This window comes from Manis pentadactyla, chromosome 16, assembly GCF_030020395.1.
Source record: "Manis pentadactyla isolate mManPen7 chromosome 16, mManPen7.hap1, whole genome shotgun sequence".
In the NCBI taxonomy this organism is placed as follows: Eukaryota; Metazoa; Chordata; class Mammalia; order Pholidota; family Manidae; genus Manis; species Manis pentadactyla.
Window position 1 is genome coordinate 63595586 of NC_080034.1, and position 23957 is coordinate 63619542.

Here is a 23957-nt window from a genome sequence, read left to right on the forward strand (position 1 = left end):
AACTACAAGACACTCATGAGAGAAATTAAAGAAAACACCAAAAAATGGAAATACATTCCATGCTAATGGATAGGAAGAACTAGCATTGTCAAAATGGCCATCCTGCCTAAAGCAATCTACAGATTCAATGCAATCCCTATCAAAATACCAGCAGCATTCTTCAAAAACTAGATGAAATAGTTCTAAAATTCATATAGAACCACAAAAGACCCTGAATAGCTAGAGCAACCCTGAGAAGGAAGAATAAAGCTGGGGAGATTACGCTCCCTGACTTCAAGCTCTACTACAAAGTCACAGTAATCAAGACATTTTGGTACTGGCACAAGAACAGACCTATAGACCAATGGACCAGACTAGAGATCCCAGATATAAACCCAACCTACAGTCAATTAACATATGAAAAAGGAGCCATGCACATACAATGGGGAAATGACAGCCTCTTCAACAACTGGTGTTGGCAGAACTGAACAGCTACATGCAAGAGAATGAAACTGGATTATTGTCTAACCCCATACACAAAAGTAAACTCGAAATGGATCAAAGGCCTGAATGTTAAGTCATGAAACCATAAAACTCTTAGAAGAAAACAAAGGCAAAAAATCTCTTGAATATAAACATGAGCAACTTCTTCCTGAATGCGTCTCCTCAGGCAAGGGAAAGAAAATTGAAAATGAACAAATGGGACTACATCAAGCTAAAAAGCTTCTATACAGCAAAGGACACCATTATCAGAATAAAAAGGCATCCTACAGTATGGGAAAATATATTTATAAATGACATATCCAACAAGGGGTTAACATCCAAAATTATTATAAAGAATTCACACACCTCAACACCCAAAAAGCAAATAACCCGATTTAAAAATGAGTGGATGATATGAACAGACACTTCTCCAAAGAAATTCAGATGGCCAACAGGCACATGAAAAGATGTTCCACATCACTAATCATCAGGGAAATGCAAGTTGAAACCACAATGAGATATCACCTCACACCAGTTAGGATGGGCAACATCTAAAAGTCTAGGAAAAACAAATGCTGGCAAGGATGAGGAGAAATGGGAACCCTCCTACACTGCTGGTGGGAATGTAAATTAGTTCAACCATTACAGAAAGAAATATGGAGGTTCCTCAAAAAACTAAAAATAGAAGTACCATTTGACCAGGGAATTCCACTTCTAGGAATTTACCCAAAGAAAACAAGTTATCAGATTCAAAAAGACATATGCACCCCTATGGTTATTGCAGCACTATTTACAATAGCCAAGATATGGAAGCAACCTGAATGTCCATCAGTAGATGAATGGAAAAGGAAGATACGGTACATATACACAATAGAATATTACTCAGCCATAAGAAACAAACAAATCCTACCATCTGCAACATGATGGAGCTAGAAGGTATTATGCTCAGTGAAATAAGTTAGGCAGAAAAAGACAAATACCAAATGATTTGCCTTATTTGTGGAGTGTAATAATGCAGCAAAACTGAAGGAACAAAACCGCAGCAGACTCACAAACTCCAAGAAGGGATTAGCGGTTACCAAAGGAGAGGGTTAGGGGAGGGCGGGTGGGGAGGGAAGTAAAAGGGGATTTAGGAGTATTATGATTAGTACACATGGTGTGGGGGGGATCATGGGGAAGACAGTGTAGCACAGAGAAGACAAGTAGTGACTCTATGGCATCTGACTACACTGATGGACAGTGACTGCAATGGGGTGTGGGGGGCACTCTATAATATGGGTGAATGTAGTAACCACATTGTTTTTCATATGAAACCTTCATCAGAGTGTGTATCAATGATACCTTAATTTTAAAAAAATGAATGGCCAGAATATCAGACTTCCTGATCAACAAGGCTCTATGCATCTAAATACTTCAATAACAACAGCGAAGACACCTCACAAAGAACAAAATGTAGTGCATCTACAAATGTATAGCATGTGGGAGGGAAGTTAAGCAAAAATCTTTGGGGACAAGACACATTTTATAGTCTAAGCCAACAAATCACCAGTCCCTCTAACTACTAAGAAATGCATTAATCTATAACAGTGTGAACGCAAAAATAACTTTTAGTAACAGAACTGGAGGAACCTGACCACAAATTTCATGGTTGTCTCTGTAGTCATCTTGGATTGAGGGTAAATCAGAGCCACAGGCCATTTGTAAGAAGAACCCCACGGAGAGGCAGACTGGTACTGAAAGGGTAAGGACATTACAAGAGAAAACAAAGGTGTACTGTTTTCTGCAGTTACTAACACAACAAACCAGTTTGAAAATATTGAGTTACAGTCAGTACAAAGGATGGATGACTTGTTATCAAGGATGGATGACTTACAAAGATAAGATCAAGGACAGCTGTATTGGTTTCACTGAGATAAACATCAGTGACATCAGCAAGAACGTCCACACTGCCCCTCAATGATGAAAAATGTCTCCAGACTCACCTGGTGCTGAGAAAAGAGCCGAACGGCCTCCAGCTGGTGGAAAACTGGGTAGTGCTGGGCGTCGATCTGGTCACGCCGGTAGACATCGCCCACCACCAGGAAAGCGTCCAGTCCTGCGTGCAGCAGCTCCCACTGGTGTGCAGATGTGTGAGCTCGCAGCATGTGAGTCCTGTTCAGGTAATAGTTATCGCCCTTCTTCCGGCTGGGGTGCTCAGCTGGGATGAGCAGGCTGTCAAAGTTCTGCCAGATCGTGACCACGGGACAAAGGTCGTCATAGACGGAGAACAGCGGCGTCCCGAAGCGGCCCATGTACTGCTGGTAGAAGTGACCCTTCACCCTCTCCTTGGTCAGCCACAAAGGGTGATGTGGCTGGTTATGCAGGTTCCTGCCCACCTTGGACAGGACCTTCCGGGAGATGTTGCTGTAGTCATCCTGAGGGTAGGATGTACCCAGCAGCTCCACCGTGCTGCCTGAAGCTCCATAGGCAGCAAATTCTGAAACAGCAGGCCTCGAGCCCACAGCCTGATGCCAATGGCCCTTGGATGCACTGCTGGTCTTCCTCACCAGGTATGCACACACATGGGCACCTTTCCTGAGGGCTGAATAAGCCATCATAGAAACTTCCTTCACAGATCTGGAAAGGGTGTACATGCAAAGCACAAGTCAAGTTACTCTGCAGGACGTAAATGCGTCTTTCGTGTCTGCCACCAGCAACTCACTGTCCTACTGACATCTGCTTCCCCCGCCACCTCCTCCACACAGGAGATCCAGTTAATGAAATCTGCTGACTGCCTTAATAGTTACTGCTCTGAATCAAAAGAAGCTAGAGATTAGATCCCTAATCTCTAGTTGTTCTTCCCTTGAACATTTGAAGAAAATTTCTTTTATCACATCATACATACCAAGTTGTGAACCCTTCACAATGAAACTTTAAATGTGACAACTTCCTTTTATTTTGACTACATTCTAGAACCAAAAAACTTCAGAGGGATTATCTGAAAGACAGGCCTTGGTTGGATGCTAGCAAGGTCTCATTAATTAAAGCAAGTACATGATTACATAAACAATTCTGAAGGTTGGCAGAAGAGATGATATTTGAAATAGCCACATTTCTGCCTTTCATCCTCATTACTACAAAGTTCTGCTTACCTTTGGCAGAGCATGACTTCTGGATTATTTCACTATGTTATTACAAAATGGCATTAACACACTTCTCTGTTGTTGTTTCAAATAAAATACACCACTTTAGGTGGTAGTTATTTTTATTTAATGTTTTTAAAAATAAAAATGAAAAACATAAGGAAATATTACACAAAGTGACAGAGCATGTCAATGGGCAGCTGGAATTATTTCTTCAAGTGCGTATCTTCTCTATCCCCACATCTGGTCATGTCATTTAAACTTAATACCACTACAGCATCCCATCAATTACATTTTGCTTTGTAAAAGAGCAAGTTTCTACTAAACGCCCACAATAAACCAGGAGTAGGGTTAAACTTACCTGGGATGGGATACAAAGCAGCCAGAGAAGAGAGCACCAACCAGATTTTTTTTTTGATGCTTAGAATTAAGTAAGAAAAGCACCAAATTTCACAGCTAAATGTTACCTCAGCAGTCACCTGGTAAAGGCCACTCCTGTCATAGAGGAGATGACAAAGACCCTAGGACAGCAGACCAAACTCTGAGGTACTGGGAGATTTAAGAAAACAGTGGGGGGCTCTGCACCACTCACACCGGGCTCTTTCCCACTGCCACAGAGGCGGCTTTCAAAGGACTTCGAGATCTCAGCAATGAAGGCCTTCAGATGTCATAGCCCCATATTCACAAAAAATTTACTACAAACTTAAATCACCCAAATCTATCTTCCAAAATTTGGAGATTTTATCTATTGGGCTGCTTTAAGGATATAACTCTGTAATTATTTTACTTCTAGGGTCCTATAATCATACCAAGAAAATAAGTAACTTCATGATATTAAGTCATATTAGGAGGGGATTATATCGCTCCTAGTGACCATACCTACTATGTGTCAGGCAGCACAGCTCTCTGATTCATAAATGGACACATTTATGAAGTCCATAATGTGACTCCAAGTCACATTATCATGCACGTGTGTGACTGCTTACTAGAGCTTGTGCACAGCACCTGTACTGAGACTGCCATCGCATGAGGAGTTTTCAAAGATACTCAGGAACTTTCTGGATTTATTCATTTACGGCACTATTTTGTCCGAGGTGTTTGAAAAGTGTTTTTGGCTGAGCTTCAACAGACATCTGTCTTCCCATCTCCAGTGTCAGTGGCTTGTCACTGCAGTAGATAAGACATATGCATGCACTGCCTTATTCATCTGAGTACAGAGACACACTAACAGCTGTCAGCTACCCAGCTCAGCACCCTTGGCAAGACACAGAATGCATTTCTTCCTTCCAAAGGTATATGCTGCCATACAGGGTTCAGAATTCTTCTGGGAAAGGGGCTTTGGTTGCAGCTAGTCATGGGTAGCTGACTACGCTTCCCTTCCCAGTTCCCAGCCCCTCACATCAAAACCCATTTCTAGACTCTGTTCCCACAGATGCACCCATCCTCACGTCCCTCCCCCGTTCTCCTCACCCCACCCCTAGCTTGAAGAGGAAAGGCTTTCTTGTCCTCCATTTCAGATCTTTGATCTATCTGCTCACCTCTGCACATGGTCCCCACTGTTCTCTCTCCTCACCAAAACAATTGTTTGTTTTTCCTTCTATTGTCACCTCTTACAGAAAGAGAATAATTACTATGACAGCCATCTAAGAAGTAAACTCCTTTCTTTTTGCTTCTGTCTAGTGTCTTCATGAGAAAAAGTTCATCTGGAAAATACAGAAGATCCAGGAAAATAAAAACACCAACAACAGTCATAATTATTCTGATACAGTAATGGTTTTCCATTTTATCCTTTCAACAACTCTGTGAGGTGAGTGTTATTTTCACCATTTTACAAAGAAACTAAGGCTCAAATAGATCACGTAACTTGCAAGAACTCATATACCTACCCATGGACAAAGTTCAGTACTCTGAACAATTCAAGTACTTTTCAATCAAAACAGATTCCAGACTGTTAAATTTAAATTACATCTCTTCAATTACCCATCTTAACGTCTATCTTATCTGAGCCATTTAGATTATACATCAATGTATTTTAAATACATACATGAATATATGAATGAATCAATCAAGTTAAATAAAACACATTAGCTTAATGGTGGAAATAAAATGCCATTTAACTCAGAATCTGAGGCCCTAAAATCCCATGTCTTGTTTTTATAAATAAAGTTTTATTGGACCCAGCGATGTCACTTATTCATGTATTGTCTGTGGAGGCTTTTCCACTAAAACGGCAGAGGTGAGTAGCTGCCACAGAGAATGTATGGCGCACAAGGCCTAACAAAACTATCTTGTCCTTTACAGAAAAAGTCTGCTGAGCCCTGTTTTAGCTTAACTCACTTAAAACTTCTTCCACACTATTAAGAGTATTTTCCTAGTCACAAATATATGTAGAGTATAGAGCCACTAAAAGCAACAAAAGTACAAAAGTGGATATAAATGTGCTAACATTGGCACAGAAGAGATGCTGGGACCAACCACAAGGAAAGTCAATACAATATAATGGGCAAATACAACATCTTCCAGAGTCCCCCATGTGGGTGGGACCCAAAGTTGGCCACTTAAGTGCTGTGTATTACGCTTGGGTATTTCTGGCCTTCTGACATATCCTTGACCTTTCTGGCCCTCAAGTTTGTCATGTAAAAAATACAGAAAATAATACCTACATCTCTTAGAAAAAGGAATAAATTAGATCCTGTTTATAACATAAGTAACTCATTGTCCAGTATGTAAGAGATAAGTTGAATCAGGAGCTTAAAATGACCCGGAGACCTTTAGAGACCAGGTAACAGCAAAAATAGAAAAGTCACTCACTGAGACAGCAAATATAGGATGAATTTTGTTCCTTTGTTCAAACGATTTTCATACGTGTCTTTATGGTTGGAGCTTTGGACACAGCTTTGGACATGGTGACATTAAGTAAGAGTGAGACAGCCATGTTATAATTTTTAGGATTCTATTTAAGGTATGGGTTTGGAAGTGAGCTAAGAGATTAATGCTAGAAATGTAGTCCTTGGGAGTTATTTGTATAGAGGTAAGAGTGAATGTCAAAGGGTATATAAGAACCCATGGGAAAGTGAGCAGAAAAATAAAAAATGGGAAGTGACAGAGCCCTTGGAAATGATCCTACATAAGGGGCAGGCATATAAAGAATAAGCCTGAAGAGAACCAAAGGGTACAGGACCACAAAAGCCAGGGGCAGAAAGTTTCTGGATGGAAACCCAGGTCTTTCTGAACCTGAATGCCACCATATGTACAATTCTTAGCATGCTGCATTATTACTATGTGTCAGTCTTCCTGTTAGACCATGTGGTTCTTATGAATAGGGCACACACACACATAATACCCTCTCTTATATAACTGTATATTCTCAGAATCAAGCACTATACCTGATAGTGGATAGAAGAAGGGAAGGAAGGAGCAAAACCGGAAAGGATGGCAAGAAAACTGATCAATAGGATCAAACATAGCAAAGACATTAGGTAGAAGGCAAAGTAAAGAATCATTTGACAAGATGACCATCAACAAAGCAATTTCAGTGGCTGAGTAAGGACAGAAGTCAGATCATAATGGGTTAAGAAGTGAATGGAACATGTAAAAATGAAGGAGGGTATCTACCAATGAGATAATGGATAAAAATGTTAAAAACTTGGAGGGAAGTTTCAATAGATGGCTGTAATCTCCCAAGGAAAGCTTTAGTCTTATACATTATTGTGTTTTTATTATTGTGTATTTATTATTACACATATACTGTGCACAACCTCAACATTCACCAAGTAAATGTGATTTATTTTCAAAGAGGGAGGTTACAATTTAGAATGAAAAACTTTGAACAATGGAAAAGTCAAGGAAGGGCACTACACATGAAATCAAGAGGAATCCATTTATTTGTAGAAAATAAAAATTAGGAGAAACATGATAAATTTGGAAAGGAAAAAGGAAGGTGATTCAGAAAAGTATAGGTTCAGAATGCGTGAGGAAATACTACAGGAACAAGGACAACTGATGTGATTATATGAAACTGGTGGGTCACTCAAAAAGATGTGTATTAACTGGTGACCTGTCATCCAGGAAAAACATAACAGCAGAGAGCAGTGAGTAGAATGCTTTTTCTAGACAGACTCAAATGTTATTGATTTAAAAAAAAAAAAAAGTTAATATACAGCCTGGGAGGGATCCAAGGAAGTCATCAACCAAGAGTGCTGGTGTCTGTGAAATAAGTATACTGATCTGAATACTGTTCTGTACCAGATGATCTGTCTTCCTGGCCAACCCCCATTTTAGCCTTTCCTTCCAGTCCCTTGGGCCCTCAGAGACTTCTTACCTGGATGTGAGGCCACCTTTGGATCAACCAATCACCTTAAAGTCAGTATTTCCTATAGGAACAATAGTACAGTTCCTGGTCAATAAGTTAATATTAGCTTTTGAAAAATATTCATAATAACATGAGTGCCTTACATTTTATAAAAGAGTTTCATATGCATTTTATTACTGATTCCCATAATACTTCCTGAGGTACATAACAATTATTAGTAATGATTCACAGATAAAGAAGTATTGGTCCATAAATGGCATAACTCAATTCCTATGGATAAAAGAACCAAATTCAGGCCTCAAATCCTTATCTTCTAACTTAAAAAACCCTACGATCTTTCCACTCTGCTTTAAGCACTCCCAAAAAAGAAATAAAACAAATTCAAAAAGGGCACAAGAACAAAGGTGTAAATCAGAGTCTCCTCGGTCATTTGTGGAAAGCCTTAGTCCTATAAAATGAATATAAAAATGTCGTGCACTAACTATATAAGGAACTCCATGTACCTCTCTGTACTATCATGACTTAAAAATAATATGCTAGATATAGTTAACATTACTAAAACATGTAACTAATATTTTTTCCTTATTAACATACATTTTGAGATGTCTGTAATGGGCCAAGACTCTTTTAAAAAGGCTATTAAGGTAAATTCATGCAGACTTTTTCTTGATACACTTCCCCACAAAAGTCAGGAGGAGACAAAACCATCCTTCTGGCTTTAGAGTGAGCACCTCGGAGCCCTATACAAAGTGTTCACCACTGGTGCTTGATGATGTAATAGTGACGATAGGGAGGTCAGTTTCTCCCAATGTACAGTATAGGCTAATTCTCTCCATCTTATCTTCCTTCCTTCTTTGATCATTCCTACTTATGCAAACATATAGTATTTTAAGCTACTTTGACTAAAGATCACAGTACATAAAAAGTTATTATGCTACTCTAAATGACATTTTATTTAGGTTATTAAATAACTTTGCTTTTACAAGAAAAGATAGATAATTACAAATAATTAAACACAAAAGAAAAACAAAGTCTGAGTGAAGCCAGCCCTTTCTTATATTCTTGTATATTAATAGGTGTATGAATTAGCACTATAAAAGCCCTTATTCTCTTACTTCTGATCCTCTATTTATATAGTACAGAAATGTGGATTATTAGAAAACAGATTTCTGGCTTGATGTTACTACCATGGTAACTGTGTTGCCCTGCCCAAATCCGGCTCAGGAATGGAAGAACTCATTCACCCAGATATGCCCCTCAGCTTTTGGCATTGATAGCCTCACCTAAAGAAAACAAGCTTGCCAAAAGCCACACATCCTTCCAGAGGCAGGCTGCATCCCTCACTGCAGTACAACACAGGACAAGGCTGGCTAGTGGGCTGCCACGCAGTCGGGTGAGATCTTCACTTGGCCCACACTGAAGCTCGACTGCTCCCTCTGCCCAACCCTGCTTCTTCCCAGTCACTCACAGATGCTGATGCCAAGATCAACACTGCATAATTAATAGAGGTCCTGCATGCTACCTGCATCTCAAATTTACTTCCTGGCAAACTGAACCTGAGATGATATGATAGAATTGAATTCTCTACTATTCATCCCGCTTAAATCAAGTACAATATACATTGACCTTTGAACAACACAGGTTTTTTTATCTGCACAGGTCCGCATACATGTGTAATTTGTTCAGTAAGTATATTGGAAAACTTAGTTTAAAACTTAAAACCACATATCCTTTAGGAAATTTGTGACAATTTGCAAAACTCCTTAGCAAAGTTTTAAAAAATTAGAAAACCAGAAAGGCCCACAGAGGTCATTTAGTCCAAATCTCACATTTTGTAGATAAAGAAATCAACTCACAGATTACTTATATTCCCAAGGATATGCAGCCAGCCACTCAATCACAGTCAGAGGTGATGACAGAACTTAGCAACCTGATTCCCAGGTAAAACATTCTTTCTACTTCAAGTTAAGTCAAAATCTCACTTATAAAGTCAAATATACAAATACGGAGCAGAAAGGTGGTTTCCAGGGATTGGGTGGTGGAGGAAATGGGGAAATGTTGGTCAAAGTATACAAAATTGCAGTTGGTAGGATGAGTAAATCTACAGATGTAATGCACAGCATGATGACTACAGTTAATAATACTGTATTATAATACTAGAAGTTTACTAAGAAGATTTTTAGACACTCCAACTAGACACAAAAAATGGTTGACTATGTGAAGAGATGATATGTTAACCACTGCAGAAATGATTAATATATTAATGATTGTAGAAATCATTTCATATGTGCATCTAATCATCATATCCTATAGCTTAAATATATGTAATTTTCATTTCAATATTTCAATTCAGTTCAATAATTCAATAAATAAACAAATACAAAAAGGTATTGAGGCATCCTGTTACATGGTCATGGATTAAACTACGAATGTTTTGATTGTTCAAAGGTCATAGTGAGAACACTGTAAACTTTCTTCACCACTACAAATCTACCACAGTAAATAGTAAAACTATAAAGAAACAAAAAACACTGATTAAATGTTTGTTGTAAGAATTCATGAATTTTGTAATGGTTTAAAAAGTTTTGCCTTTCAATCTCCCTCAATTTTATGTGTAAAGGAGAAACTAAGCAATGCATGAACTCTACTGGACTAGTAATTTCTCCAAAGAATAATCTGCTTACTAGAAAAAGCCAAGCCATGATAAGCAAACATAACCCACACATGGCCACAACCATACAAAAGAGATCAGGCACATTCTATTAACCTCCAGATTCAGTACTGACATAGTTTCTACCAAGAAAATTGAAGCTTGGCTCAGTCAACACAGAGATTACACATTTTACTCTACTAAAATAGCAGTGGGAAATGACCAACTTCCATTAATTTTTACTCATAAAATGGCAAGGCAAGAGTATATCTTTGTTCCTGCTAAGTAGTATGAATAAAAAGATAATATCTGTAAAAAAAGGTGTTCTCTTTTTTAATTCACCAAAAAAAAGGTTTTTTGGTGGGTGTATTAGTGGTGGTACAATATTTCTAGAAATATAGCTGACCCTTGCATAACTGGGAGATTGGGGTGCAGGCCCCCCAACTCCTCCCCATGCATGTGAACATGGAACACTGGTGTACAACTTTTGACACCCTGAAAATTTAAGTACTAACAGCCTACTGTTGACCAGAAGTTTTCTAGAAAGCAATTCAGCACGTGAGGCAAATGGAACTTTCTGATCAGGATCCCCGCCTGGCCTTAATAGGTATCCTGTTTGCACATCTATGGGATGTTTTACTGGGGGCATAGCAAATGATCAGTCACAGGGTTGTCACTCCTTTCCTGGTAAATAATTGGTCAGGTACCTGCCAGTCACCAGGGACCTGTCACAGAGTTCCTCCCAGTGCAGGAAGTGGGCAGAGTAGAGCAGCCGGAGAGGGAGAGCTTGGGAATCCTGGGAGAGACGGTCCTGACCAGTGAGAGCAAGGAGAGGCTGAGCTGTGAGAATAAAGCCTTTAATTCCCAACTTCTTGACCTTGCCTTATTTGGTCTCAGCAAATTCATAGACAACTTGCCCCAGGCGGGGAACCCCTCTTCCTCGGGAGCTACACAGCACCATAAAGAGACTTAAAACCACATATCCTTTAAAAGGGTAATTACCCTTCCAGGAATTTATCACAAGAAAATAATGTAAATGAAGATAGAGGTTAAACAAAGAAGTTTAATTACTGTATGATTTATAATAGAAAAAAATTATAAGCAACATAAACATCCCCAACAAAGGGAATGATTATAGTAGATCCATACAATAAAATATTATACAGTTATAAAGTATAATGGTTGCAAAGAGTTTTAATGATAAAACTATATACTTAAAGTGATAAATAGGATATAAAATTGTATGTATGTATGATCTTAACTTTGTAATTAGATATCTACCTATAAATACATGCATACTATCTTTAGAAACCCTGGGAAGAACTATGCAAGATTTAATAGGTATTATCCCTGGTCCTTATTTTCTATTTTATACTTTTTTATTTCTAAATATTCTAAACAGACATCTATTACATTATTTATTAAACTTTTTATTTTGAAATAATTTAATTATTATTATAAGAAAAAGCTATTTAAAAATATCTGTCAAGTTGAGCTCCAGCCATTTTAATGGCATGTATTAAACCCACTTATAATTACAACAAGAATAATTGCCAGTATAAATATAACATTGCCAAGGTTTAATTGCATTCAGTGACCAGCTGAGCAAGTATTTTTTTATAACAACGCAGGTAGAAATTCTCAGCCTATAAAAAACTTATTTGCCTTTCCAATTTTCCCTTCTTTAGCAATAAGTCAACTATCATATACACAATGCCAGTCACCCCTGCTATTTCCCCATGATGTTCAGATTTCCTAGATAATTGATAATGCCAGATCCTATACCAAATAAATGTTTCTCAATTATACCCATTCACAATGCGTTTAACACATGTTAAAGCTAAAATATTACATTGTATTATACCAAGAAAGAAATATATCTTATTTCTAAGGAAACTATTCATTAAAACTTAGATCAAACTAAACTAATACTTATGCTCTATATGCAGCTTATTGTATGGGGCTTCCAGTGGATCTCAGAAAAGCATGGCAGTATTGCTATCATCATGTAATCATCAGCCTTAATCTGATCATCTAACAATGGGCCTGGAACATCATTCTCAAATGATGAGCCAGCCTTCAATCAAGGCCTTTAAGAAAGGCTTGCTCCAGTCTCCTGCCTCTTTAACATGGGTTCCTCTTCAAGAGTCACCCCTTGATCACTGTTACCACTGCATACTCACTGTTCAAGGCCAGAATTAACTGATGACACATTTTTCACTCTAGTGCTTAGGGGGATTATTCACCTGCTCTGATGTGTGTTTTCCACTACTACCAAGTAATTTCCTAACTCTGCAGACACCAGCAGGATATCCTACAATTTAACTCAATTCTGACACTATGTACCTGGAGATAGCCTTAGATCCCACAAGACAAAGGTTCAGTCCCCTGAGACTGCCCTCTCTCCACACTTCAGATGCCAATCACAAATCCAGGTGATGAAGAGCTATAAATCAGAGGTTCCTCCTCCTCAGGTTCAATTAATTCACTAGAGCAGCTCATGGAACTCAGGAAAACATTTTACTTACTACATAAATGGTTTATCATAAAAATACATAACTCAGGAGCAGCTAGACAGAAGATATGCACAGAGCAAGACGTACATATGTGGGAAGGGAGGGTGGAGTTTCCAGACCCTCTTCTGGGCACATCACCCTCCCGGCACCTCCACGAGTTCACCAACCTAAGCTGTGAGAACCAAATCCTTTTTAAGTTTTCATTACATAGGCATGACTGATTAAATCATTGGTGACTGACCTCCATTTCCACCTCTCCCCTCCCCAGAGGGCTAGTTGGTTCCTTGGCAACCAGACTCCATCAACAGATTATCTAAGGGCTTGCTATAAATCACCGCATTAACATAAACTTAGGTGTGGTACAAAAGGGCTAGATTTATGAATAGCAAAAGATGCCCATTTCACCTTTATGGCTCTGGAATTACTTCAGGAACTGGAAACAAAACTAAATATTATACCAAAAGATATGCCTACGGGTTACAATTGTAAGGACTGCAATCGTTATTAGAAATTACAAGGATTTTTGTAGCTATTTGTTAAGGAACAAAGGAAGATGACTATAGGGAAAACGGACGTTTTTGACCAGAATTCCTGCCTGGCCTTGATAGTACCCATTGTATATACATATAGGAGCCTGTCTGCACATCAGTGTGATGTTTACTGGCAGCAGAGTCACTGAGGATTGCCAGTCCTGGGTAAGGGGTGGAGAGGAAGTAGCCATTTTCTCCTTCCCTCCATTCCTGGTACATAATTGATCAGGCGACCACCAGTCACCAGAGACCTAACCCACAGAGTTCCTCCTGGGGCAAGGGGCAGGGGGAAGGGGAGCACAGGGTGGCTGGAGAAAGTGAGCTTGGGAGCCGCGCAAGAGCAGAGTCCTCAGGCAGCGCCAGATTCGAGAGCCAGGCAGCTGGGAATCCAGAGTGTGGCCAGGCAGGGCGAGAGGAGCAGCAAGCCTGGGTCTGGAGCAGGGAGCACAGAGAGGAGAGAGGGCAACTGGTTGCATGCGGAGACACTGAGCTGTGAGAATAAATCCTTTCATTTCCAACTCCTCAACCTTGTTTTCCTTCTGTCTCAGCAGGTTCATAATGAACTTGCGCTGAGTGGGAAACCTCCTTCCTCCAGGATCTACAACGACCAAGTATGTATCTCTTATTATAAACCACATTATCACATCTGTGTTCATGATGTCACCACCATCATCATCACTATTCTGCTCATGCATGTCTGAATTTAATATCATTCCAGCAATTTCCCCATCATCCAAGTATTAGGTAGAAAGATAAACATGAGCAGTTGGGGTAGGGGAAGATGAGGTTCAAGAAAAAAAAAGCTGTCCAAACTCTGCCCAGGTAAGGGTCCCAAGTGAAGACAACAAAGGCTTTGAAGGGTGGTAACTTCTTGCCTATCGGTACCAGGCCACACCAGTCCCAGCCAGGGCACAATCCAACAAAACTAAGAACTATCCAAACCACACCACCTCATAATCTCATTAAGATAAAATTGCGGTTTTGCTTCACCACCCCTCCATGTACTTTTTCTCTGTGCATTTTAGGAAAAGATATGCACACCAAGAGGAATGGGTGTATAACTAGAGCTGTCAAATGATCTTACTCTGTTAATCAAAAGAAGTGCCTCCCGGCTAGGTCATGATAAATAGACCCTCTCCTAAAAGTTCAGTGCCTTTGTATACCTGGACTCTGGCTCACTCCTCCCTTGGAGTGTATCAAACAGAACTGCCTTTGTCTACTTGACTCTGACCTGTTCCTTTGCTGGAGTGTATTCAAATGGAACTTCCACTATTGTGTCTCCGCCTTTCAATTATTTGTTGTGGAGGGGACAAGAACCGAGGAGAACAAACTCAACCCATAACACAAGGAATGTACAAGAGGTACAGCATTAGCAAATTTATCATTTATTCAACTTAGTTACTATTCTGCCTGATCAACTTTGGGCATAAGAAGAGAAGTGTTACATAATCTTTCCATTAGTGACACAAAATCCTTCACCTTTTTTGCACGTTCACCTTCAAACATCATTGTAGTCCAAAGTCATGGCCAAGTACTCATTAAGGTTGATTTATTAAACTCATTTCAAGCATTAGTAACTGCATAAATAACATTTTTAAAGCTGAGTTCACTCAGAAGATCTGGGAACCTAAGGAATCTATTAACTACAGCAAGCATGAAGATCTGTTCTATTTCTTAATGTAAGTAGGAAAATGTCAAAAACATTACTTTTCACAAAAAGTTGAAGAGTAAGGCAGTGTGGACCAGTTGTCTAAGAGCAACAAGATTCTATTTTCTTCCAGTCCAGCTTGTCAGGCAGCTGAAACTGGGGAGATCTCTCCCTCTGCACTAGGTGAATCCTTAACTCACATAGGAGAGGATTCTTGACTGTGATTGAGAAAGAATTACCCAACAGGTTGGATGAGTGTAGGTAACAAAGGAATTCATTAAAGTGAGAGTGGTAGTGAATGGCAGCAGCTGTGCAGGTAGCAGAGTGGCTGGAAAGAAAAATTCACTGAACTCCTGCTTTGCTTAGGGCAAATCCCTTGCCAACACCTAAAGCTAGAGTCACCTGGCATCCAAGTCTGCTTGAATCTGCAAGGCATGGGAACTGAGTCCCTATCAACCCAGGATATGGAGGAGCCAAAGAGCACTGAAGGAGTGAGTTTGTGTTCTGAGAACTTCCATTTCCCTACTGGTCTGAAATAAAACAGGGAGAGAGAAACACTAAAAAGCTGTATGAAATAGCAAAGTGACAAAGACATTTACCACCAGATGTGAAGATTAGAGAGTTCTTTCCTTTATCATGGAAAAGAGTTCATAGACAAGTACAATAGGCTTACGCAACAAGAAAGTTTATTTGATATAAGGTAGTACACACTCAGATGGGAGTGCAGGTGACCTCAGAGAGGAGGCAAGCTTAAGGTTTTGAGTTTGGGGTTCTATAGGGCCTTTTGGATTGGGGTAAGCATAAGGCATGATCTATATACAGGTGATTCATAATTCCTTTGAAGTTTTGTCTTAATAATAGGGTTTTACAATTGTTGTTGATCCTGATCTCAGCATCCTTTAACCACATATGTTTATTTACACTTCCTCCTAAGTGTAAACCTCTTGTCATAGTTACAAAGTTACTTAATTGATTAAGAGGCTGGAAGAAGAGGAAGAACAGCATATAGATTAAATTAAAGAATAAACTGAGCCTTTTTTGCAGGCTAAGTCGACTTTGCAATGACATAACCCTTGTCCCATTTCCCTGATTTCTCTCACAGTTTATTAGTAAGCCTATATTGCTGGTACAAAGTAGTAATGAACGGGTCAGAAATTTTTCTCTGGTTACCTCTGCTTTCTTATATAAATAATAATGCCTAAGTAAATTGCATACACAAAGGTCCCCCCTTTGAACACAGAGGATACATTCCAAGACCCCAGTGGATGCATGAAACCATGGATAGTACTAAACTTTATATATACCATGTTTTCTTCTATAATACATCCCTACATTAAGTTTAACTTATAAATTAGGCACAGTAAGAGATTAGCAACAAAAACTAGTAATAAAACAGAATAATTATAAAAATGTGCTATAATGAAAGTTCTATGAATGTTGTCTCTCTCTCTCTCTCAAAATATCTCACTGTACAGCACTCCTTCTAGAGATGATGTGAGATGATAAAATGCTGAGGTGACGAGATGAAGCGAAGTGAACAATGAAGGCATTGTGACACAGCATTGGATCTACTGACCTTACGATGATCCATCAGAAGGAGGATCATCTGCTAGACAAAAAGATCAGCAGGACCAGTACCAGGCCTGAAAATATTCACACATAAAATCAGTTCAGATTTTACTGCCGAAGGAGTTTTGCCACCACATTTATGAAAAGTTTCCACCTTCAGAGCTTTTTCAGATTTTTAGAATTTCAAATGAGAGATTGTGGGCTCAGATTTCCCTTGGTGCCATACCTGCCATTATACCTCAGCAGGCCCCAATCTGGCCCCTTCCATTAGCCTTTCTACCTTCCCCCATTCCATACTATGCCATCAGGGAGGGCCCTCTAAAACACAGATGTGACCATGTCACCGATCTGCTGGGAAACCCTGAAGAGTCCATGATATTAGGTCTAGATTATTTCATAGTCCAATCCCAGACTACTTTTCCTGCCTCTTCCTTCCCAGGACACACATCATGTTTCAGTTCTCAGGAACTTATGTATTGGGGAATGATCCCATGATCTGCACAGGGTTTATATTACCTAAACCGAAGGAGTACGAGAGGCAAAGAACACAGTTGAAACTTAGTCAAATGGGACAAACGTTCTATAAAACAAACTGCACAAACCCAGTTCCTGGTCCTAGTTACCCCAACCAGAGTTCTTTCCTTCTGAGAGTGAGACTATAATGCAAAAGGCCACACACAAATACAGCGACCTGCAGAAACAACACCACATATCACCTAGATAGCTCTACCTTGGAAAATACCTACAGGGGTTTTGTGTAAAACACAAAGAATTAGGTCACCATGAGTCCAGCCTGGATGTGCAAAAGAACAGAAGACACTGTTGCTACAAATTCTGTAACTAACTGGGCACCAGGAAAACTTAATTCCTGCTGGCTTAGTTGAAATCAATGTAAATAACAGAGATGTTTAAAATAGAAATATTCACATTTTTCATGCCAAATGAACCTAAAAGTAATTATCTATGGACACGTACATCTCTCCCACTAGAAAATCACCAATATAGGGTCACAAAGACACTGTTTTGAAATCATTAACTTGCAGTAATATGAAATGCCTAAGAGAACATTTTAACACACAGCTGTACTAAGAGCATCTCATACTCTTCCCTTGAGTTTTGTCCATTTTGACAGTATCATTAATTTTCACAGAATCTGGTGTGCCTAATTTTTAGAAATGATTATGGACACTGGTAACAACAACCTTGCCTTTCTATCTTGGGCACTTTTAACAGCATTGAAGAGAATAAAGTGAATAAACTCTTCTCTCTAAAGATTCAGAGAGATGTGTTTTCTGATTGATTCTAGAGCATTAAGCGACAAATGGAAGCCCGCAAGGTAGGAAGCTGTAACTCCAACACACAAGAGGGTCTACAGCTCAGAAACACCAGCAGCCCCTTACCATTTCACAAATGCTCTTATCTTTTGTGAACAAATTAAGGCAATTCTTATCTCAAATGACAATTTATTTATCCATCATTGGTTTCAACAACATACTTAAGACAAGGCTTCAAGCCACCAGCAAGAAATTGGCACTGGACTTCGCTGCCTGGGGCACATGGCTTCCACGGCTTGGCAAAGGCCCAGCGGCTGTATTAGTAAGTACACCATTTGTCAAGACAATTATGCAAGAACTTGGCAACTACACATTGAGGGAAAGCCCGATGTGAGGTAGTGAAGGGCATACAAATCAGACAGCCTGAGAAATCCTTTGATATTTCAGTTGTCTTTTGTAAGCTACCTTTTGTGTAGATAATGTCATTTATTAAAATTAAGTCTAAGGAGGGATAAAAGGAGCAGGGAAAGCAATTCTAAACACAGTCATTATCTTAATATACAATGCCATGTTCCCATTCTGAAGAGATGTCTTTTCATCACTATAAGTCAATTCAGAAATTACTATCAACACCATTCTTTACTAATAATGCTGTATTTTCAAGGCTGAAAGATTTGAAAATGTCCTGTCACACCGAAAGCTTCTTAATGATTCAAAAGTAGTGGAGGACTCAAGAGAAAAGTACCTTGTGATGAATGCAAGAACAAATGGAAAAATATGGTTTACAGTTCCAGTAGAAATCAGTTTTTCTGTCAAAAGGTTAAAATTTGTAATTAATAAAATGCATGAGGGAATGAATGCAGATCAAAGGCCCTGCAAAATTAATTTTAAGATGGGTTAATAACTGTCTAAAGATATCACCACATTTGGAATTACAGGTGGATTCCCAACCACTCTTTCACTGTACTTTATTTAAGAAAAGTATCATCAGTTAAAATTAAACTCCTGTTACCAAAATCCATTAGTATACCTGAACCAGGGAAAATCTTCTCAAGGTATGTAAAAAATAAAACACAAACACACTATAAAGCAAATATACCAAAGTAATCCTTTATGCTCATTAGCATCTTATAAAAGTCAAGTGAAACATCAGAACTGCTAGTCAATCTCAACTTAGATTGACCTCGTAGTCATCATTTATTTTTGTTTTTAACACCAAAGGTATTCACTATAGTTCCACATATTCCACATTTGGAGAAAGACAGAATAATTATCCACTAAATTAAGGATTTAAAATAACTGTATAATAATCTTACTAATGCACATACACAGAACAGTCTTAAAATAAAAAACATTCAGCTAATGAAAAAGAATAAAATTTTCACCCAGAAATAATTTAGCAAGCAGAATGGCTATGGCAAGTAAAATTAAAACTTGTTTTAAACCAACTCACTCAACTGTTTATTAAAACTATTTTTGGCAACTAGAAATATTACTTTTCCATAGAAGAAATAGCCTTCAGGTTAAAAATTATTTTCTTCTAAATATTCTAAATAAATTGATTTTATCTAAGATTCTCCAAAGAAAGATGCTGCATATAAAATCCTGGAGCCTTGACTCTAGTGGAGGAAAAAGTAAATTATAGCACAAATGCTTTGCCAGTCCTTAATTCCACAGTTATTAAGTAGACACTAACAGCCTGAAATATTTCTCTACTTAAAATGGTGATGTAACATCACCTCCTCTCTTTTGTTTATTCTTCTTTTCTATTATTTCTTAAGTTCAATCCTCATGACAACACTATGAAAGACATAAACTAATTTGTCCTAAGTCATGCCTACTAACTGAAAGTACTTAATGGCCGCATCAGGATTCCAGCCCAGGCCACTTGACTCTAGCCTGGTCTCAATCTACCCCTGTCATTTCCATGGCTTGCCCTCTCCTTATGAATATCTGCCTACCTTGCTTGTTTCAACAGATACAGTCCTGAGAAGTTCCTGTTAATTCTCTTTACAAACTGAAACACATCTTCCCATTGACATGATTCATACATAATTCTGTGAAACATGTCTTATCCTTCATGCTCTCAGACAGAAATGACCCATCTCGTCTGTCCTCCCAACATGCACATAAAACACCCTGCACTCAGCAGTGAGGATGCCAGGCCATCTATTAAATCTTAAGTTACTGGAGGACAGGTATAATGTTTTTGTCCTTAAATGTTTTTCCAAATCAAAAGGAATAAACTCCATTAGGAATACATATGTTATATATTTCTATATCACCGCTTGCTGAGAAAAGACACTATTCATTAACTCACAATGACATTTCCATTGCTTTACCTCTCCCCACAGCAGATCTGATAAAGTAGCTAAAAAACCAAAGCATATCACTGAAGTTCATTTAGCAACTCATTCACAAGGATGGAAATCAAACAACACTCTTTAATTATCAATACAGAATTAAATATAGTTTTATGCATTCTAAATCATATTCTGAACATACTGGCAAGATGGCAGATGAGTGAAATTTAGGCCCACGTATCAGTGTTCCATTAGCCCCAGTAAGCCCCAATCATATTGTACTCTCTGTTAGAATTCCCCTATAAAAAATAGTTTTTTTGCATTTCTCTATAAGTTTTGTAAGCTATAAGGATTAGCTAGTACACAAAAGCATTTAACTAAAAATGAAAAACACAGGAAATGAAAACAATGAAAATAATACACATACAGCCAATTCTCATTATTCGCAGTAGTTATGATCTATAACATCTCTGAGAACACTGATTTAGTGAGTACTGAACCATTGCTCCTGGGGAAATACAGAGTTAGCTTCCGGTGAGCCTCTGGTCACATTTTTATGTCAACTAATCAATACATAACCTTGTTTCATGTGTGTTTATGTTTAAAGACAATCTATTTAATAAATACTGTTGATTGATTAACATTGAACTCACAACCAACAGCACTATAGCTCAGGCCTGAATGAAGTGTACCTAACACAGGTATTTTCTCCTTAAGGCAAATCATAGCTTTCCTGCCCCTAGAAACACTAGACAGCACTTCGGTGCTACTCCTGAGAACCATTTTTAACAGCAAAATCACAAAACAGAAAGTGCAAAAATATTAAAAACATGGCACTAAACAGAAGGCAGAAAGGATACTTGTTTACAGTGCAAGCTGAAACAAGAAGGCAGAGCATTGCCTTGTTCAGCCTCATCTGGGAACATGCAGGAAGGGTGAATCAAATTTTCAGATGCTCTACACATATCCTGAAATGACAGCAAAAGACCCACAAGTATTGATTTTGAGGTTACAAATAAGTTTTAGCAATTAGGTGAATTAATACAGAACCCATGGATAATGAGGATTACATGTATGTCAATAAACTAATAAGACTAGACGCCTCAAAGGAGGGAACTGGGTGGCTAGGAAACAGATGGAAGAGAAATTTATTACTTTGCAACATGATGTGATAAATTTTTGAATTTTGTAGTTGGAGTGTGTGTGTATGTGTGTGTAAGAACTTTATGACCTGAGAAAACAGCATTAGACATACTACTAATCCACAAAAATTAAATTAAGCTTTGGGTTCCAACAACAAAAAGGCCAAACAAAATAAAGATTAAGGAAGAATGAATATAGAACCATATGAATTTGAAATAGAAAATGATGAATATTTGGAGTTCCTCTATATTAAGGAAACTGAGAACAGACTCTCAGAGGAGGAACTGGCACAGAAAATCATTTAAAAGCAAAAAAAAAATCCCACAGCTTAGGCTCGCAACTCCAGTGAAAGGAGGGGGCTCCTGGGAGTATGACACAAAATGAGGATATCTGAAAAGTAATTATGTAGTAAGGAATGAATGGCTCCTAGAGGAAGGGAGACGGTGCCCAGAGTTAAGTTCCCTATTAATCCAACAAGATCCAAGGAAGACAAGGGAAAGGGTAGGTTAGAGATTAAAGGTTTATTTCTCATGGCTCAGTATCTCTCCTGGTGAACCCCGGCTGCTCGGTGCTCTCACGGGTGCTTCCAAGACCCCCTCTCCAGAGGCAGTGCCCTCTCCTTCCTCTGCCCCTTCCAGGAAGAACTCAGAGGGTGGGTCCCAGTGATGGCAGGCACCTGATCAATTACATAACAGGAATGGAGGGGAGGAGAAAATGGATGCTACTCTCCACCCCTTACCCCAGACTGGCAATCCCACCATGGGACCAGAGGTTCTGCGGCAGTAAACACTGCACTGATGTGCAACAGGCCCTTATATGCAAAGCACTATCAAGGCAGTGGGAATACTGGTTGGAAAATTTCATTTACCCAACAGATCACCTCTCCAGAATTCTTGCCTCACAATCTGTGTGCCCTTAATCTTCTACAATGGCCCCTGTGCAAGGAAGCTAGAACACTGTAACCAGCTTAACAATATACAAACAACAAAAGAAATTAATCAGATAACAATAAAAACATGACAATTCTCAGGCATGAGGATCCAGCTGCATTCAAAATTCTACTCTGAGTCCATAGTTCATAAGGAAAGCCAGCAGCTGAACTGGAAGGGGGCTACAGGCATCCTCAGCAAGCAGCAACAGTGGCTAGGGGGAATGCCCAATCCACAAAGACTAGAAAAATAATCTTAAGGGCAATAAAACACGTTTTAATGTTACTAACATAGGCAAATCTTGTCCATCAGGCAGGATGCATACAAGAGTGTGGACATGTGACAGGACTGTGGCAGGAAGGGGGTTCTGTCTGGGTCTAGTATATCATGCCTTTACCCCTCTCCCTGTGGGGGTTACTGAAGGGTCTATATATACGTACTGGAGGTGCATGCACTGGCCATAATGATAAAACAAAACTCCCCGGTAAGATTCTCCTACCTTCTGGCCATTTAGGATACACTACCATAAACTTTGGGGGCCACTCTGCTGTTACTCCAGGACACACAGGAGGCCAGCTTCAGGCCTTGTCCCCAAGATGCCAGAAGGGTGAGCCATCACTGGTCCATGTGTCAAAATATCCAAGGCCACATCCACTCAACTAAGCCTCTGTGCTTTAGTGTAGTTGGTGCTGGCAGCAAGATGTTGTTCTGGTAGCCAAATCCCGGCTTCAACAACTCCTCTTTGGTTTACACGCACAGTTGTATGTGAGAGGCAACACTGTGTGTTAGCATGTCCACAGGACTCAGTGCCCTATTCTTGGGCTTCTCATTCAAATGCCGCAGCACTGTCCATAAGTGGACTGACCAGCCCCATAGACTATTAGTGTCTGACAGGCCAGATATTCACAAACCATTGTACCTCTCTATCAGGCCTGCCCTGGAAGGATTATATGGTACATGAAATCTCCACCTTATCCCTAATTGTTGCACCCATTCTTGTAACGCATGTCCAGTAAACTGGCTGCCTTGATCACTCTCAATCACCACCTGTGGTTGGCCATAGGCTGCAAAGAGATGCTCTAGACCCTTTTTAATCGTTTGCTGACCTAGACGACACACAGGAAAAGCAACCAACAGTCCAGTAGCAATGTCCACACAAGTCATGGCATACCAATACACTTCTGATATGAGCAGAGGCCCAATATACTCTATCTGCCACCTGACAAGGGGTATTGGCCCCTTAGCTATTGTCCAATGTTGCTGTGGGACACAGTATAAGTCCCTCTTAGAGCATACAAGGCACTCTGCCGGGCTCTGCTGACTTCTTCAAAGGTCGACGGCAAGCCCCATCAACGGGATACAGTCCACATTGTCATTAGCTCCACAAGCAACAAATGTTGATGTAACCACTGGCCTACATCAGAGGCAGGCTTTCCTTCTAGCTAATGCACCTGGGCCATTGTGTCTGCTTCATCATTCCCTGGGGATGCCAAAGGCAG

At 39.4% G+C, this 23957-nt stretch overlaps 1 protein-coding gene across 8 annotated transcripts in view; it reads right to left on the bottom strand.

The window, feature by feature from the left end:
- FARS2 (phenylalanyl-tRNA synthetase 2, mitochondrial) overlaps positions 1 to 23957 on the bottom strand; it is a 590279-nt gene that overhangs the window by 451820 nt on the left and 114502 nt on the right. For 4 of the 8 annotated variants that reach the window (XR_008994479.1, XM_057494339.1, XM_036921241.2 and 1 more), the window contains exons 2-3: positions 2445 to 3078; positions 2097 to 2195 (exon numbers count right to left, since the gene is read on the bottom strand). Coding sequence is in view for 7 of the 8 variants with exons in the window: in XM_057494339.1 (XP_057350322.1) it covers positions 2097 to 2195; positions 2445 to 3059 (714 nt within the window). In the remaining variant the exon portion in view is untranslated. Of the gene's footprint in view, positions 1 to 2096; positions 2196 to 2444; positions 3079 to 5122; positions 5288 to 7905; positions 7928 to 16816; positions 16884 to 23957 lie in introns of those variants that run through there. The other 4 variants (XM_036921217.2, XM_057494340.1, XM_057494341.1 and 1 more) reach the window with 4 other exon arrangements.